Source organism: Pagrus pagrus, assembly GCF_965226575.1.
Source record: "Pagrus pagrus genome assembly, chromosome: 2".
NCBI classification, from domain to species: Eukaryota; Metazoa; Chordata; class Actinopteri; order Spariformes; family Sparidae; genus Pagrus; species Pagrus pagrus.
In genome coordinates, this window is record NC_140186.1 from 15366030 (window position 1) to 15384916 (window position 18887).

At 40.0% G+C, this 18887-nt stretch overlaps 1 protein-coding gene across 5 annotated transcripts in view; it reads left to right on the forward strand.

Moving 5' to 3' along the window:
* dlc1 (DLC1 Rho GTPase activating protein) overlaps positions 1-18887 on the forward strand; it is a 93029-nt gene that overhangs the window by 3490 nt on the left and 70652 nt on the right. Inside the window, exons 1-5 of one of the 5 annotated variants that reach the window (XM_084363748.1) lie at positions 4769-5178; positions 5322-5391; positions 6414-8400; positions 13743-13877; positions 14363-14470. In XM_084363748.1, coding sequence (XP_084219874.1) covers positions 6478-8400; positions 13743-13877; positions 14363-14470 — 2166 coding nt within the window. In that variant the 5' untranslated portion in view covers positions 4769-5178; positions 5322-5391; positions 6414-6477. Of the gene's footprint in view, positions 1-4768; positions 5179-5220; positions 5392-6413; positions 8401-13742; positions 13878-14362; positions 14471-18887 lie in introns of those variants that run through there. The other 4 variants (XM_084363746.1, XM_084363747.1, XM_084363749.1 and 1 more) reach the window with 4 other exon arrangements.

Below are 18887 nucleotides of genomic sequence, written 5' to 3' on the forward strand. Positions count from 1 at the left end.
TCTGCTAAATGCCCTAAATGTAAATGTAAATGTGAATGTAGGTGAGTCTCCTGGAGGATGAAGATCCAGGATGTCTGGAATAAGGCAGACAAAGGAGCAAGACAGAGAGGCAGAGAGACGAGAGCTCTTTCAAATATTGGATGACTTTCTATGTTGAAGTTATTGTTTATTTCTGCTCGTCCAGGACGAGGTCACAGTTGAAGACATAACGTTTGGCAGAAGTGGGTTTTTCTGGGACATTTAATCCTCCACACTGCAACGTTGTTGATGTCTTGTTTGAAATAGTAAATTAGTTTCCTCTTTTCTTATATGACTGTATGTGATAGCTGTATTAATTAAGAGCTTATCAGAATATTTTCAAATGGTGTATGATATTAAAGTACAAGCAGCAAAACAACACATGGCAATTCCAACCAAATGAGTATTAACAGTATATTTGTATTGTGCAATTTGATTATACAAGATATGGGAAAACTAATCAGCGCCTTCAGAGACAATTATGTGAACAGTGAATGGTGCAGGTGGTTTTGTATATACATAATTATATTTGCTTATGTGAATCATACAGTCATCCCTAATAGGTTTGACCAAACTAAGTGTAATTGTGATGCCAAATGTTTGTTTTCTCGTAAGAGCAGTAACATCAGAGTACTAAAAAACAAATCACAGATGGCAAGCAGTGAACACCAATGGGACCTTTCAGTGTGTGACGCAATATTTTCCACTGTTGTCTTAAAAATGTAAGGCCCAGCTGACACAAGTCTGAATCATTTGATTTGACACACCAAACAACATGCTACAGTATACACACATACAGTATATAACATTCAGTCATGTCTCTTGCGCACACAAACACACACACATATCCTCTCACAAGAAGATTAGATAGATTATTTTAGCCTGGAGATTGTTATGGTCTGTATCCTCAATAACTCGTACTTCCTGTTCCCACGGTTAACAGTCACACTATAACCCATGATCAGTGGCTAAGGCCCCCTCGGTTTCTCCCACGACGACTTCTTGTGTTTAGACCCACACAAGCAAAGTGAGTTAAAAGATGATTAAAGACATTTTTTTAATAAAGACAGCAATGGAGCCCTCGGCTGTCTTTCTGAATGCTCTCTCTAAAGTTGCATCATCTACATTGAGATGTTTCATTCAACAAGACTGTGATTGCTCAAGTTCCCACCCAGGCCTCAAATGCTGTTATTTAAACCGGCATGACTGTAGGCTTTTGAAAAAGGAGTTGTTAACCACAGGGCATAGCAAGTGACAGGAAAGGATTGCTAGGATCTTGGTGTGGTTTGTTGATGTTAATTTTAGATCCACAGATGAGATCCTGGCATTTTGTTTAGTTTTCTTTTTAGTGTAAATGAACCCTATATCCGTTTCTACAACTTCACATAACTGCTAGGCAAGTACAGTAGAGAATGGTTATTTAAAGAAGCCTTAAAATGGGCGCAAGAAAATCTTCTCAAAGCAGTCTTTGTGTATGCAAGGACTCAAAATGACTCAGTAATAGGAGGGACGGGATTTTTTTTTCTCCACAAGCGTCACCTACATTTTCCGACATGGGCAAACAGTGTGTGTTCTTCAATGCCCATGATTTAGACGGGCTTATTTTTCCAATAATAAACTATATCAGTGAGGAATGTGAGGCTGTTTCCTCTGGGCCCTCACTGCTCCACTTACGGAGTCGAGGGGTTGAACAGTGGGGGATTATAGGGTGAATCATGAATAGGTCTTTCTTAAGCATGTATGTGACCGCTGTAGACATGTGACCAATGATGCAGCATGCCTGTGAGAATGTTCATGCTCGTCCTCTGTGATGTGGGACTTGGACAGAGTCTGGCCTATAGCGATGACTCCTAAAGGGCAAATAAAATACTCACAAACTTATATACAGTACATAGTCATTTACACAGATTTCAAAATAGACTGTGGACACATCCACATAAATAACCACAAACGGAAACAGAGAATACGTCAGCTCATATATCAGACTGTTGTGTCAAGTCACAGTCAACAGTGTTGACATTTATACAGACTTTTCATCTAGTGCCACCAGCAGCTCAAATCTTTCACTTATCCTGTAAAATATTTCACCATCTACTCGACTTTTATGATTCCCAGCTGGTGTGTCCTCTGACTTATCCTTTTAGCACCATCATGAGGTTGGCATTTTTGATTTTGAGTGAAATGTCTCAACTAATGAAAAGGATTGCCATGCAATTTGGTTCAAACAATCATCAAAACTTTTTTATTTTGTCCAATACCAAAACCAAATACCTGCACAATAATAATGGAATATTTCATCATATATAATTTAATGTCATAATGCTACCATCAGCCTTAAAATGCAGGGATCTTGATGAAAGAAATAAGTTGTATTTGGGTGGCTGGTATCTATGAGTAAAATTTGATGTGGATCCAGATAAAACTATTCTTCATTCACAACACAAAGGAGATTATGATTCCATCTGCGTTGTTTGTTGTGGTGGCCTAGTGGTTGGCTGTACAGATCTGGTGATATCAGATTATGGTTAAGCAGTTATCGTTAGTTTTACATTTTGTGATACTGGGCTGTCAAGTTTGGTATTGGATTAGGCTCGACTGAATTAAAGGGCCTTGGCTGAGGTATGTGCTCTATGTGAGTACGATTCTAGTTTTCATTGTCAATTAATCTGCCGGTGATTTTTATGATTTTTATGATAATCGTTTAGTCTTAAAGATGTCAAATATTGTGAAAAATGCTCTTCGAAGTTTCCCAGTGCCCACAGTGATATCTTCAAACTGCTTTTTCTGTTCAACCAACAGTGCAAAACCCCGAGACTCTTATAGAGACAGATATAAGCAGCAAATCCTTACATTTAAGAAGCAGGAACCAGCAAATGTTTGACATTTTTGCTTGAAAAATGTATGCAACAATGAATCGATTGTCAATAGTTTGCAAATAATTTTCTTTTGATTGACTAATTGATGAATCAACTAATCGTTGCAGCTCTAGCGATCATAGTAGCATGTTTTATTCAAAGCACCACTGTGCCTCAGAGCTGCTAGTGTGGCTGTGGACTTTCTGAAGCTACATTTTGTTTTAATTCCACAATTTTAATGCTTCAGTGCTCTTGCAGCTGACGCACAAACAGACATTAAAAAGACTGCTCATGGCCATCCAGTCTCACACATGTTGCTGATTGAACATGTGTTTGCACAGTGTCACTGACGGATCAGATTGTGACGTAGACCAGTTGCCCTGTGGCTGTGCAGGATGGTCGGATTGGCAGGGGAGGAGGCTTAGCCTTTTAAATTATAGGCCTGTGTTGGATGTCCACAGGAGGTAATGAGTGGATAGCCTGAGTCATGCTCTGTGTCGGCCTCTGCACTTCAATCACCAGCCTCATCCACATAGAAGCTTCTGTGACCGAAAAGATCTGCATTTCGTTACAGTGCACTCAGCGTTACCACAGAGCGCCTCATGTGACACGCTGCAGAGGAGTCTTGTTGAACTTGGATCCTTCCCCTTGAGTACGAACATCTGTGTCCCCGGAGAGCCAACTTTGACGGCAGTGTACAGTTTCCCAGCGAGGCCCCTAAGAAAAGACTCATCCAGAGCCTCAGCTCACATCTGGATGACCCAGAGGTTAGAGGCCGGGGTAGCAGGCATAGTTGGAGGGGGCTTCATTCCAGTTCTGTCTTGTGCTTGAATCGTCCCTATTGCTTTGACACTTAGCTCTTTTTGTGCAACAGACCTTACTGAAAAAAGAAAAAAGTTTTGATTAATATGGATGCTGCTTGTAATATTAGGTGATTTTACAGAGCACTTTAATCGATTCGCTATTGATGGAATATAATGAATGTATTAATTTGACTCTGCAAATGTAAGTCTGTGGAATATTTTATTTGTTTTACAACCCATGTCTCAATTAAACTTTAAAGGCAAAATAAATATTAATCTTAAATTGTCTCAGTGGCATTAAGTGTAAATATTCCAAGCTTAGCCTTTTCTTTCTGCTGAGTACCTCTTGCAAATGACTATATTAGGAAATGAATTACTGGCATTTGGGAGCTTTAATGTTTTTTCTTCCATTAGGTCTACCATAAAACAAAGATATCAGGTTGACAGCACTTTTAACATTGTCCCCATCAGCTTAGAACAATTCAAAAGAGATTTACATTTTCCAGATAATCTCACAGAATAGTTTAGAAAATGCATTCACACAGCATACATCTGTAAAGATATCACGCCTTGCTTTTTTTTCATCAGTGCCAGTGTGTTTGGTTAAGAATGCTTGTAGCATTACAAGATGACAAATTTTTTTAAAAAGCATGCCTCAGAAATAACTGCCAAAACATTAGAGCAATCTCTCTTGGCCCACAGCCAGAGGTCTTGCGAGGCAGCCTGTCTGTTGCTAATCAAAACCAACTGGTGAGAGCCTTGCCCAGCTTCGTGGAATAGCGAGTGAAGGCAGAACGAAGAAAACGTCTACTGAGAAGAGGAGAGAAACAGGTTTCGCGAGAAGAAGCGGAGAGGAAGTTTCTAAAACCGTTAGGAGAGAAAGTACATTAGGGGAGGGTGGAGTGAATATAAAGTCTGCTGGGCGAGTTGGGAGACGGGGGATGGGGCTCCTAGGATGTGACTCAGACTCCCTGTCAAAACCAGCGGGGAGGGGACCTGATGAGAAAAGGGATAGAACGGATGAGAGCAGGGGTGGAGTGGGGGAAAGAAAACCCGGCCCCTATTACACCACCCCGACTCTTCGGCATTCAGCGTCAGCAAAAACCTTAATGTGATCAAGATGGAAGTTGTCTTTGGACTTTTCACTGCTCCCCGGCTTTCTGCCTGCCTTTGGGGGCTTCACTGCCTTTCCGACAGTTTTACAGCGGAGATACTGACTGGAGACCAGAAAATGGTTTGCAGAAACCAAGACTGAGGACTGCTCACAAAATAAGACGCATGTGAAGTGACTTGGAAAAAGATGGACTCATATTTCATGAGCGTGGACACATCGCTTTCAGTGGATGAATGACAGACTTGCAAAACATCTCTGGATAACTGCACTCTAAGCAAATACTGGATCTACAACCTATCTGTTGGATTGTCACCTGTTGTTTAATTACTGTCTGTAAAGATACTGGATTATAAAAAAAACTGTCATCATTGGGGACATGGAGGATTTGGTAAAAGGAAACATTGTTACTCCATCTTAAAATATCTGAATTTTACTGAGCTGTCAGTTTTGCTGTTGCTTCGAGAAGAAGTTGAAAGAGCCACTGCTTTAGGACTCCTTTTTGGTAACCTCTCGTGCTTTACTAATAACCAGGTGCAGGTTCATGTCAGAGGGTGCAGATGGCAGTCGGTACCATCCAGCTGATCTCCTGAGGAAACAAAAGGTGAACAAATAAAGATAAAAACACCTGTCTTTAATTTCAATGTTGCTTTACTGTTAAGAAAACTATTAGAAATGTTATTTAGGAAGCATTTCAGTGGCATAATGTGCAAAATATTTCTGGAAAATATAACTTTTTTATATTCTTGTGACATTTGAACAACAATAGAGAAATTGTATTGAAAGTGCCTCATTTTAAGTCACATACTGTACAATACATAAGGCACAGCCAGGATATCCTGTGAGCTATAGCTTGATATTCTTAATCCTCTATCATGATATTTTTATATATAGCAGATGTACAGCATGAACTGAGTACATCCTGCTTATTGAATCCCTGTGTTCCTTTACTTCTGTACATTCTGACCTAGAACAACAGGAAAAAAAAACTGAGCGCAGTAAAGAGCTTGATTCATGTGATAGGACCCACAGTATGTATGATGATAATGTTGCCTTGTGTTAGTGCATGTGTAAATACAGAATGACAGTTAACCAACAACCTTATCAAACCAGTTTTTCACAGTTAAAGTTAATATGTATTGACGATTTGTTGTGTAAATTTGACAACCTGGTTCAGTTAAAGTTAACTCTGTAAAGATGTTAAAGAGTAAACAAGGGACGTCAACGTTTATCGTGATGTTTATCTTGATGTTTTAGCAGCCAGGCAGCTGTGTTGGCGTTTTTCCTGGAAGCTCCTTAACACTTCAGGCAAACACAACTGTTCCAGATCAATACATATAATGTAGTTGACATGCTTTAATGTGAAATTTGGCACAGCTCTGCTTAAAAAGCCGTCAGTTTCCCATGTTGGATTAACATAACTGAGAATCCTGTCATACAACTTCCAGGAAATGGTGAATGCAATATCACTGCGCCACTCTCGAACTTCCACTCACTCATTAGCTGTTTACTTTAAAGGTGAAAAATAATTTACCACGTTGTCACCTGCACATTCAGTTATTGTAAACTCATAACTTGGAAACTCTGGCTGTTTCTTATCCCCATTTCTCTTCTCCATTGCAACAGATCTGGGTCTCCTTTTTTGCCTGGTGTCAGAAGAAGCTGTATGGGATAGCACTGGCTGTCCACCATGCCAGTAGCCATACGGAAAAGGAGTTGGGAGGAGCACGTGACTCATGCTTCAGGATTACAGTACAGCTATGACGATCTGGATCTGTTGTGCTGCCATGGGGTGGACAGCGAGGGGCCTTGGATGGGAGCAGGGTCTTCCAAACAAGGTCGACGGACGAGGTGTGCCTCTATGCCAGAGGGCTGCCACCAACTGCCCACAGAAGACCTGGCTCAGACACTTGAGGTGACAGCCTCTGTCGTGAATGATGAAACTGAATCAGAACAGATGAAGCTGATGCAAAACCATGTTGAAGTTCCTCTGGATTTGCAGGAGGAGTCAGTCCACGGCTCTCATGCGTTGGTGGATGTTGACATTCCCAAACGTGCCTCGGAGTCAGTGCATCTCCAAACCACAAACATTGGGAATTCTGGAGTGTCTCACTGTAACTTAAACAGTGAGATGTCTATTGCAAATACTTCTTGTACAGCTGACAGCAGCAGTGAGAAAACTATCAATGTTGAAGGGGAAGTTGGCACAGAGAGTAGCCAGAGTCACGACATCTGCAATGACGATAATGTCTCTAAAAGTCCACATATCTGTCGTGAAGAGCAACAATGCATCCCTATCTCTTCAAACAATGGGCCTCCACTGTCTGAATGTGCTGGTGAACAGCCTGGCAAACTTCCAAATCATCAGGAAACAAAGGAGAGCCATACAGAGGGTTACAGCAGACCTCCTGAAATCTCTGAGGCCACACAAAACCAGTCTTCTGCTGCTGAACGGGAACCTCAAACTGACCTCCCAGATGGAGAGGAAGAGAAGATTTCCACCTCTGGCCATGCTGATGTGAGCGTAACCTTACCTGTTGGTGTGCTGCGAAGTTCAGTTAATATGATGGATAGTGGTGATGTGATGTCACAGGCTAAGAAAGCTGTGGAACCAGTTCTGACTTCAGTGGTGGAGGAAGTATGTGACAAAGGAGAAAGCTGGAACGTAGATTCTGCTGTCAAGCTGGATGGATCAAATGGCCCAGAAACTCTAAATGAAAATACAGGGCTTAAAAATCACTCAAGAGACATTCAAGAAGGAGAGCAGGATCATCGTGACTTCACTGGGGTATTGGATCAGGCTCGTGGTTGTGAAATATCCTACCAGACATTGTTGGAGCAGCATAATGTTGAAATGACAGCAGCGAATGGGCCTCAGATAGAGGAAAGTGCACAAGTTGAAAGCAGCGAGAAGGCAGCAGAAGTCAGGTATGAGGCAATCACATCATCTGATATTTGTTTCAAAGGTCAGTGTTGCTCTTTGACAGTTGAAAAACTGGATACAGAAAAGCCCATACAGACGAACATTTCTCAATGTGCAGACCAGTGTCTCGAAACGACGACCTGCGTAAGTCAACCGACAGAAAACACAGATGAAATCTCTGTGTCCAAAGAGTTGGCCTGTTGTGAAGATCAAACCATAGCTCAACAGTTGGAAAATAGCTGTTCAAAACTGGATACTATCCCAGAAGTAAGCCACACTGAGCCAGATGACACCCCTGTACTAGATCCTCAAAAGAACTCCAATTTCACCCCAAATCCAGATGTTCAGCACTCCCACATGGGTGATGGACATGCAGCTACTGAAAAGCACACCCAAAACCTGCCACCATGCTCTGCAGAGGTCAACGATGAGCTGTCGCCAGAGAGACTCCATGACAACCAAGAGGCCAGTGGTTGTTACTTCAGTGAGTCACCTGTCTGTGAGGTGGCAGATGGTCAGAGGGAACACCACAGACCAGCAGCAGCCTCAGACTCTAGTATGGAGGAGACAGATGAGGCCGCACACACGGTTATTTACAGTGACACACAACTGGCCAGTCCAGTTTTAGATGGAACAAATGAAGCTGGAGATCAGAAAGAGGACAACGTGGTCAAAGTGCGCATGAGAAAGGTAAGACTGTATTTAATAGAGACATGGAAGGGATGCAGTAGATCATCATTAGTATTCATTTTGTCTTCAGCACCTTGAAATTAAGTTATTTTTCAAAGTGAACTGACACTTACTGGGCAAATACGGCCTACAAATAATTTTTGTCCCACACTCTGGCAAGCCTCTTGGAAAACAATGACTTCACTCTCACATGCTTACAGATCTGTGAGTGGGGGGATCTGTGAAATGTTTTACTCTTTCTCAACTGCTCATTGCAAAACAAGGTCCTATAAGGGCATGGAGACTATGAACACACAGGGGGTTGGAGGCTCAAGTAATCTCTGGGGTGAAAGGCTTAAACTGCTTTCTTCAGCCAATACTGTACGTTATACTATTTACACTCTGCTAGCCAGCATGCTTGTTAAGTACAATAAAATGCCAAAAACATGTTAGAACAAAACAATGGCCTGAGAACTGACTCACTATTTATTCACTATTAGTAGTTGCAGTGTTGGACTTTTTGGACTGACAACAAGAAATCTATTATTTACAACACAGGGCGCATTAAGCAGGCATGTTGTTTGGACAAGTACCATATTGTGGAAAGTCAAATTCTTGTGATTTGTGCTTGTTGAAGACGATCACCCGCTTATAAACAGCGACTCTTTCAGAGTTTAATATGAAATCTTATCCTCAGAGTTGTATCCTGGTACAGGTTTAGTGTACTAGTTATAAAAATTTGGTGCATTTAAAAGCCTTAAAAAATTCATCATATATAAGCAGTTATAAGCTAAGTTATAAATTATACTGTAAGTCATGATGCAAAAACAATATTCCTCTCTAGTCTTGAATCACATCGCAATCATAATGATTGTGAAAATAAATGCAACATGTTTTTTTTTTCTACCATATCCTGCTGCCCTGATACAGTATCTGCCAAAAATTGTAATTCCTCCATAAAGACATAGATTTTTACAACTCTGTTTTCATGATTATAGCTATTGACATTCATTAAAAAACAAATACTGATACATAGCGGTACATAATAGTGTGTGAGAAACATTTTATTAGATGTTTTTATAGTGCCTATAAAATCATATACTGGTTTAAGTAAATTTGTTTGCGGGTGTGTGCTGTGCTTTTACAGTGTGGTGCAGAGGGCAGAAATAACACTGAAAGCTGTATTCCTATATAAATAACAATGACCTTTAAAAAATGACTGGCTGTAAATATCTTATTTTAGTTATTTTATCATTAATAACTGTCTTTTTTTCCTCCATTGTATATCAGCTTAAAATAAACAAGATAATCATTTATGTTACAAGGCTTATGAATTCCTTGTGATCTAATATCAATCAGCTGAAGCGTCCAACATAACAGTAGCTTGATGTTCAGTCTGAGGATGTGGGATGTTATGGTCCTCTTGTTTTATACAATGTGATATTATGTTACACTGGTGATAACTTGTGGTATTGTTTTGTCATGTTGTAGAGTTTTTAACATTCTTGAACATACTCTTGGTTTGGGAGTTTATTAGGTACAGCTAGTTATAGCTAACTTAATGGTCATTTTACAGGCTTCAGTTTGTGGTACTGTTGAATTGAGTTGCATTGTACTGACAGGAGTTTTATTATTTTGTCCACCCCATTTATATCAGTGTAGGCTAAATAATACCACACATCTCTATATAATGCAGTCCAAAAACTGAACTTTATAACCATCATGGGGGTGGGCTTTATTGCAGGACTGTTTTAGTTTTAGCTGGGTGTATCTAATAAGCTGGCAACTGTTGCTAATACAGACCACCACAATGTGCTTTGACAAGAAAAAAAACGAAAAAAAAACAGTAACACAGATTTTTTTAGCCTTGAACCATCTCTGATGCCAAGTGAGTAATGTGTCTGTATGCTTTATGTATCATACGCTGACACTCTGGATCATGTGTTCCTAAAAAGCCTCTGAGTTGTGTAATCCCGCAGATTTTCATGTATCATCGCTGCATTATTTCAACAAAAATTCTGTGTTTGCCTAGAAACTTTCGAGGCCCTCTTAGTCATGACCAATATTAACGTCAGCCCATCAGCTGCCAAAAACGAGAAATCATAGCCCAGTGTAGGGACGTGGAAAACCAGTGCTGCCTTTATTACCACTGGCTCTAGTTTCAATTTTAGGATGACTTTAAACCTTTGGATTAAATATCCAAAAAAACTGGCCCCTGGAACTCGAAGAGAGGAGTTGAGCCATTAAAGTGGAAGGCGCCAAAGGCAATCCATCCACCATATGGTGATGGCTGGCCTTCTCTTTGACTGCACCACAGGGCTTTCACCATGGGGTGTATGTACATGCTGTATAAAGTCAGTTTACTCGGAAATTGTGCTTAAGGGAAGGAAATTAGGCAACAAAAATCAACATTATCATACACAAGGGAGGTAACGTACTGTATTAGCATAAAGAAAAGAGAGAAGAGGCTTTGAATACAATTACTGAACTGATGTTATTATCTGAATGGACAACAGCAGCTGGAATTATCTCTGACAAGATATTGTATTAACTCATGATTATGTCCCCAGTGAAACATGTTGTTGTTGGAGATTCAGTTTGAAAAATGAACCCATCTGGTTTGCATAATGGCTTCAGATTAACCTGATATTGAGCTTTGTTACTGTGTTTATTTGTTTTAGCAACAAGGCTTTACTCTGACCTCAGGGCCAAACTGGCTCAACTGTCGTTTATCTGACAGCAGACTACTTGGCAACATCATTGTCTCAGTGCTCTTTCTGTTTCTTTTTCTGCCTTTCTGCCCTTTTTTTCAGGAAATTCTTTTCTTTTGGTATCTGTATGAATGAGATCCCTAAAGTAAACAGAGTGCGTGTGCAATATTTTGATGCATAATTGTCTGCACACTTTGTTTAGCTCAGCAGAGAAAGAGACAGTTTAATGGACAGGTCTGAGAAATGGGCTGCAGACCACCGGGTGAAAGAGGAGGTTTGAAAGAGAGAGCAAGGAAAGGAGAAAGGAGGGGTCTAAGAGTTCAAACAGTGTGGGAACTGTCTCCCATCTCAAAAAACAGGAAGTCGAGAGGAATGTAACAGAAACCTCAAAAGATGGGAATGAGAGAAAAGAAACCTTCTGAGAACACCCAAACCACCAGAATGCCCCCTAAAAAACTTTGCCTCTCTGAGGCGCCTGACATTGCACTGCACTTGTTTTTTACTCTGCCGTTTTGTGGTTGTTATTGCCATCTCGAGCCAGATGCTTTTGTTCATTCAGCGCGGGCTCGTAAAGATGTCATTGTTTTACCACGACACAATGTTTCATTGTGATACTTTGCCAAGGAGAGGGAACGTTGCGATGTGCGAGCACGAGCTAGGAATGCCAATGAATGCATCAATTTGAGACATTTTCATGAGACACATGGTCCTCGATGTCTATTTGCTCCCTCAGCAAACCCAACAGGAACTGCTTATGACAGGCTAATGGGGCACTAACTGGAAAATAAATCTAAGCACAAGTCATAAGACATTATTAGGGATGGGAGCCAGGCACAGTGTTGCAGCTGTAGCTTGTTTATCTTGATGCAGATTCTATCGAGGACCCATATACGCCTGTCGACCTCACACATATTAGCATTAGTCACAACTCAACATCTCTTAAGAATCTTGTCATCAAAACACACCCATTGTAAACCTAACTAAAACAAGATTGGGCCACATTAACCACTTCAAAGGGTATGTTTTTGATTAGTATAAAGCACTTCCTTAATCCTACATAATCCAACAAGATTCTCTCTGATGCATCACACCTAAGAACAGACACATGACATAAAAAATAGGCTCACATTTAACATCTTAAAATGCCTCTATACCTTTGCACAAACATACAATCACAGTGACTGTGTGTCCCATGAGCTCACCCTCATAAAGTGTTTAACGGGGCCTGTTAGCGGAGATTGTAACAAGGTTTGTTTGGGACTAATGAGCCCGCCGTGTGATGTAATTTCTTGGGGTACTTCTCGGCAGAGGAGCTCAGACGGAGAGCCACACCCGGAGCCAGGATAAATCACAGAGGCAGAGAGAAATGAAAACATAAACAGTGTTAAGAACTCCAGAAAGGGATTTTACAAGTTTTTGAAGTTCAGACAAATGGCATATATACTGATCAAACAAACAGGATTGAGGGATAGCAACCGAGGACAGAGTGGTAGGTGGAGTATGAGTGAGGATTTAGCCTGTCTTACTGGAGACACGCCACCTGAGGTCAGTGTGAGACTTGTTATCACAGCATTAGACTGGCTAATTGAACTCTGCAGATTAAAGGCCTAAAGGGAAAATAAGTCTTGAAGTCATGTTATTAAAAAAGGACAAGAGATGATACATTATTTATAAACAACACACAGGGTGTGTGGAAAAAGCAGAGGAAACATCCAGGAGTATTTTAAGTGCAGAAAGGAGAAGGATGTTGAAGATCAGAGGGTGAAAGTGACAGGATAAGAGTTATCAGCAGCAGTTGAAAAGGAAGAGGAAAAAGAATTGAGGATGAAAAGAAAGATGTGCATAGTTTGCAGAAAAAGCTCCTCAGTTCTTTTGGCGTAAAGAGCCAAGAGCCAAACTCAACTGGACGTGAAACATAAACTCAGTTTGACATTATTTGTTTGGAGAAGTCACAGATAAGTTTTAATTGTGGGTTTGATGTCATTTATGGTTGTAAAAAATATTTCATTGGTGTTTTTAATCGGATGATGATATGTTATGAATCATCATAAGATCACTTGGGTGGCTGTGATGTAGATAAAGCCAAGAACTATAGTATATGGTTGAAGTTGAGATGAACTTATTCTAGTGCCTTCTAAGTCAACTTTTGAGTTACAAGAAATGTAATACTGTTTTGCCATACTGATCAGCAAGCAGGCCACAAGCTGATGAATCTATAAAATGTATGACTTTCCAATTCTCATCTTTATTGTTGATTATGTGATAGAGATAACAGGAAGAATAGGTATTCAACTTTTATAAGATGCATACGTGAGAAAGATAGTCGAGTAAAGCGGCTATCTCTGATGTTTTCCAACAAAATGAAGTCTGAACTGGAATGAATGCAAATATGTACAGTATAATCTGAATTACTGATTAATTTGCTTTATAAGTGAATGATAACTGCACTATTCAAAAGAAAACTAAAGACATCAGTGAATAAAGTATAAATGTTCTTTGTTCAGATTGAGTACCTGAAGTATGTTCAGCATGTGAGGCACAGTTTCCAATGAGTGGTCATTAATAGCATGCTATAACAGTTTGTCTGACTGAGCAGATTTTTGAGCTCATTACAAGGAAACATTTTTTTCTCTGATATGTCTCTTTATTCAGCGTGAGCATGCTCGTCTGGACTCAATGGTGTTGCTGCTGATGAAGCTGGACCAGCTGGACCAGGAGATTGAGAATGCCCTCAGTGCCACCTCCTCGATGGACAGCACCCCGACCCTCCACCGACGACAACTCCTGGTACTCACCTGCATGTTACCTGAACTGTTTATTTAAAGCTGCTGTTAATGAATGACCTTAATTCATTCATTCTTTAATGTCTCCCTCACTTGCTTCAATAGTATCTGACCCCTAGTGGCCAATATGAGATATGGCATAAGTGTTGTCTTTTCCTGGTTTTAAAAGCTGCATTAAAAACTAAAGTGATATACGTTTCTGAACTTAACAGACTGTTCTACTAATACTTGCCTTTAACCACTTAGTCATTATATCCACATTGGTAATGGTTATTTTTCAATTTGTTATTATTTATTAGTTATTATATTGTGAAAGTACCACTGGTCATCGCCCTATATTTTGTCATCGGGTCCTAGAAGGAGATTTCAATATTGTGGGATATACAGTCTATCGTGTTTTGCAATACAGCTTAAAAAGTTTGTGATATTATTTTAAAGCTATATTTCCCAGCACGCTTACATTGCCACCTCTGTCTTTTACCTCTGCAGGAGTTGGATTTAGGATCTGTGCCAGCTGCATCACAAAACCCTCCACATCCACACACTGCCTCCACATCAGGACCTACGCCAGCCCTTGGAGCAAAACCTAAGAGTGGGGTAAGTCAGAAGCTCTATATCTTACCAATATACACCAAAACCATAATCAGCAGGTCATGAGGTGACAAATCTGGAAAGAAACCATGTTTCATACCAAAATATCAACAGCATATTTGCTTGGAGACCAATTAGATCAACCCCCGCATGCGCATTATTGTCGACTATCGTGCCTCACCATCATTCTTTACTTCCTTTTTTGGCTCCCTTTCCTTTGCTGGAAACTGAAATTGGCAGGTTTGGGTGTCTCTTTTTTGAAAGTATGAATGTTATTCTTACATCTTACAATATTTACAGTTTTTTAATCCAGCCCAGAAAGATCCAGAGGAATTATAGGAATTATAAACTATAAAGATGTTTTCAAGACCTTAAACGACAATTGTACATAGCTGTGGCTGTTTTATAGGTTTCTGGTTTCTCTTGTGTGTCCATGACTAAACATTTCAAATGATTTGCATCGTTTTTTTAGTCGAACATAGAGCTACTGTTAAATAGATTTTATGTCTCCAATTAAACAAACTTCTATTGGGAGTTCTGCTATAGGTTAGATAAAAAACAGCAAAGGGCACACACACACACACACACACTCTTTCTTATAGTGAATCTCCCAATTGTAGGAATGTCCTCCAGCACTTAGGGCTTAGCCAAGCAGACGTTAAAACTCTATAATTAGCTGGTTCCAAAGATCTAGACCGCTTCTCCCCAACAAAGGGGTCAGAAAGGGGGGGGCGGGGGTGAAAAGCCAGGGCAGGGGGGAGCGAAGGGGGGAGACACGCTTCAAGTGAGACATGCGTCTTCAAACCCCTTGCTTGCTCACTTAATGACTTTGTCAGCCTTGCTGTGCTATTGCCTTCAGAACGAGGTCAAAGTGAACAAGGCCCGTTGCCAACGGACTGAGCACTCAAGCAAGCTTTGAGCGAATAAACAAAACCTGATTTTTTTTTTTTTTAGCTGCTTTGAGACACTTTATCTCATGATGTAGAGATGCATAATGGAATAACCCTAAATGCAGAACAGGATGTTTCTTTTGCAAAACAGTCCTCTTATCTATCCAGAACAAAACAATGCAACCTGTGGAAACGTCAGAAATGCCTCGTCTCACATTCCTAAATTATCTCTCGCAAACCCCTCGTTGATATTGCTTTGTCTTGCTGCACGTCACAACTCTCTTGGCTTTATTTCACGCACGTGTAACAGTTGATTTAAGTGACACATAGCAACATACTCTATGATGTTTGATTTATTATGTCTGTGGCCAACTGTTTCCACAACCTCCATTCCTGCAGTAACCCAAGGTAACTCACTAAGCTTGGGTAAACAGTGCTTTCACTGCGCCTAATAGGAGGCTTTTTACAGTGGAGGCCCCGTGGGGTGATTGATTGAGGCCAAAGAGATGATGACTTCATGAAGGGGATTCTCAGTGGTTAATAGTAGTCGGGGACTATTGAGTCTTTTCAGACTCAAAGTGTTGTGACGCCCCCTTAATCTTTTTAGGCAGACAATACAAATCCTTTAAATGATGTAAACACAAGGCAGATGTGAGGAAGAAGCAGGGTTGAGGTTAAAGCTTTAATTCAAGCATACGTCAGAGTCGTGTTTAACTGGATGACTACATACTTACTGTAACATAATCACACAAGACAAGAAGCACAGAATAATTACTATCATTTGTTATCGTATAATAATTCTACCCGGTTCATAATAACAGGGAAGGCAGTATGTAGTCATTGTTTACTGTAAAAGTTTAGACAAGCTTAAATGTCTAACCTTTATTTCCCTTTTATCTGAATGTAAGTAAATAATATACATTGGAATTACCAGAGCTGTGTGCAAATACAGTATCAAATAACACCAAGTGCCTCAAAAATATTAATCGAGTTTAATTAGTACCTCTCTCACACAATGTTGACAAAGACTGAATATGTGCACCACATACACAGTGAGTAGACACATCCAAACAATCAAATCACACACTGAAAACAAACCTCATACTTTGTGTGCAACAAAGCCAGAATTCAGGATGATATATACACAACAAACACTATTAAAATAATAAAAATGCCAGATAATAAATCACCGTCTCCATGCTGCGCATCATTTTTCAATAGCATTTGCATACGCTGCCTTAAACATGTCTTGACGTCAATCCTAACACAAAAGGTATTTGCAAGTTTACACAGGACAGCAAACAACATATATCTTTTTAGCAAGCCAATAGTGAGTGTGACCTCCTTTTTAAAGGTTACATCAACACAGAGATTGCTACTGTACACACATCTGTGATTTATGAAAAGAGGACCAAGCAGTCAAGATACAAGTATTAGTATGTGGCCCTATTACAACACAACCTTGATACTGATAGATTAAGTACCAAGATAAATATCTCCATGCAGAAGGTATATCAGGCTCAAATCTGAAACTCTGGCAGACCAACCAGTCAGTGCAGTTTAGTTGTGTGTCTTGGTCATATTTTACCTGAAAAGTAACTTAAGATTAAACCCCCTTTTTGAGGAAGTAGACTATAGTGTACAATCAATTTATTAAACTAAACTCTTAAAAATCAGTTTATATACATTGTTATTTTGTCTTTTCGGTACCACTTTGTCCCCCAGAACAGAGTTACAAGAGGTAGTGGTTGAAATCTCCCCATATGAAATGGGACAACCCTTCAACACCTTCACATGTCAATGAAAAACATCAAAAAGTGGGACTGTAATGCACAAATCAGCAATAACAATGTAACATGAGCTAGCTAGCAAGTAAGCTACCAAGTTACAATTGCAATTGTTCAATGCTTGTTATAACAAAAGAACTCAATAACATTCAAACGACAGAAAGTTGTCATAATGCTCAGTTTGAAGTGTGTCTCTGAAAAACCTCTGTTGCCCAAACACTTCACCCTACCACTCTATCCCAACAAGAATCTCGACACCCTACCCCTAGTCTTGAACACGCAAAACAGAGGGGTACGGCTAAGTGGTTGGGGTAGCAGGTGTGTTGGTATTGGACCTTACCTTTTCCCGGTAATTTTCATTTTGTTTTTGATGCCAAGCCAAACCAACTGTTCAAACTGCTTTGAATGAATGTGACAACTTGGGGGGACTGAAATAACTGTCATGACCTTCAGTGTCAGGTAAGAAAATAAATGATGCTCTGGGTTTTACAAGTGAAACTTGATATAGCCATATTCTGTGAACTGTGAACTTAAAATGAGTATAATTTTAACTCAGAAATGTGTCACTGTAGCGAGTCAGGGGGAAAAAATTGTGACCGTCTCATCTCGTATCACGTGAATGATTGCAGAGGAGTGGCTGCTAGTTCTGATAGTGATATTTGTAAAGGTGTTGTGAACTATGAGGCGTTTATCATTGTACTTTTGCATTCTTTCCATCTTGTGTTGGATTATGCAAGAGATTACTAGTGTTTGTGTTTTTGCTGTCCTCTTGACACCTCCTGGGACTCAGTGTAACACTTTGGTGTGATTGTACCAAGAACATACTTGTGCCGTTCTGTCTTTTATGTAACAGTGATAAATGTGAAGTTGTGGTATGTGGCTGTGAATGGTAGTGATGAGTGGACATTCACATGGCATGTACTGTACAGTATCGTTCACTCACTATTGTGCATAAGACATCGGGTTCAAGTGAATAGATTCCTGGCTCCTTGCTAGCTTAACTGGTGGCTATTGTTAGCCCCCAGCAGGTGGCTGTTATTCTTGCATCGAATGTGGGGCTAATATCTAACGGATGTTGGGCCACAGCAGGTGTTTTTTTCTCGTGGTGGAACTGCTATTCTTTGCCCACAGTGTTTTTGTTGGCAGGTTCTATTACTTGCTTAGTGTAGCAGGTGTCTTGCAGTGTTGTTTGGCTTGCATTGTTGTGTTGCAACAGGTGTCTTTTATTTGGTTTTGATTTGGATGTATATTATATTTAGGTCTGCAACTAATGATTGTTTTAAGTATTGTTACATCTTCTCAATATGTTCTTAATCAATTGTGAGAAAAATGTTTGTTATAAAGAGAAAACTAATCACACTTGAGAATCTGAAACCAATGTATAATTTTTGCAAGAAAAATGATTAATTGTCAAAATAGTCAACTAATCAGTTAATTAATTGTTTCAGCTCTAATTATATATCCTAACTGAAAGATTTCCCTCTCTGGTATAATTATTTCCAATCTTGAGCGACAGCTGTTTTGATTTTCTTATTATTTTTTAAAGAATTTGTATAATTACTTGTCATAGCAGTATTGACTGTCATTAATTTGTCTTTGTATGTGCAATCTGTAGTGACAAACTTAAGTTATGCGTGGTGTGGGAGCCATTTGTTATGTGACTCTATATTTAGAGTTCTGTGGCTGCAGAGGATGTGCCAAGCCACAGAGGCGGGTGAAGGCTGCTGACCCCTGACCACCTTCCTC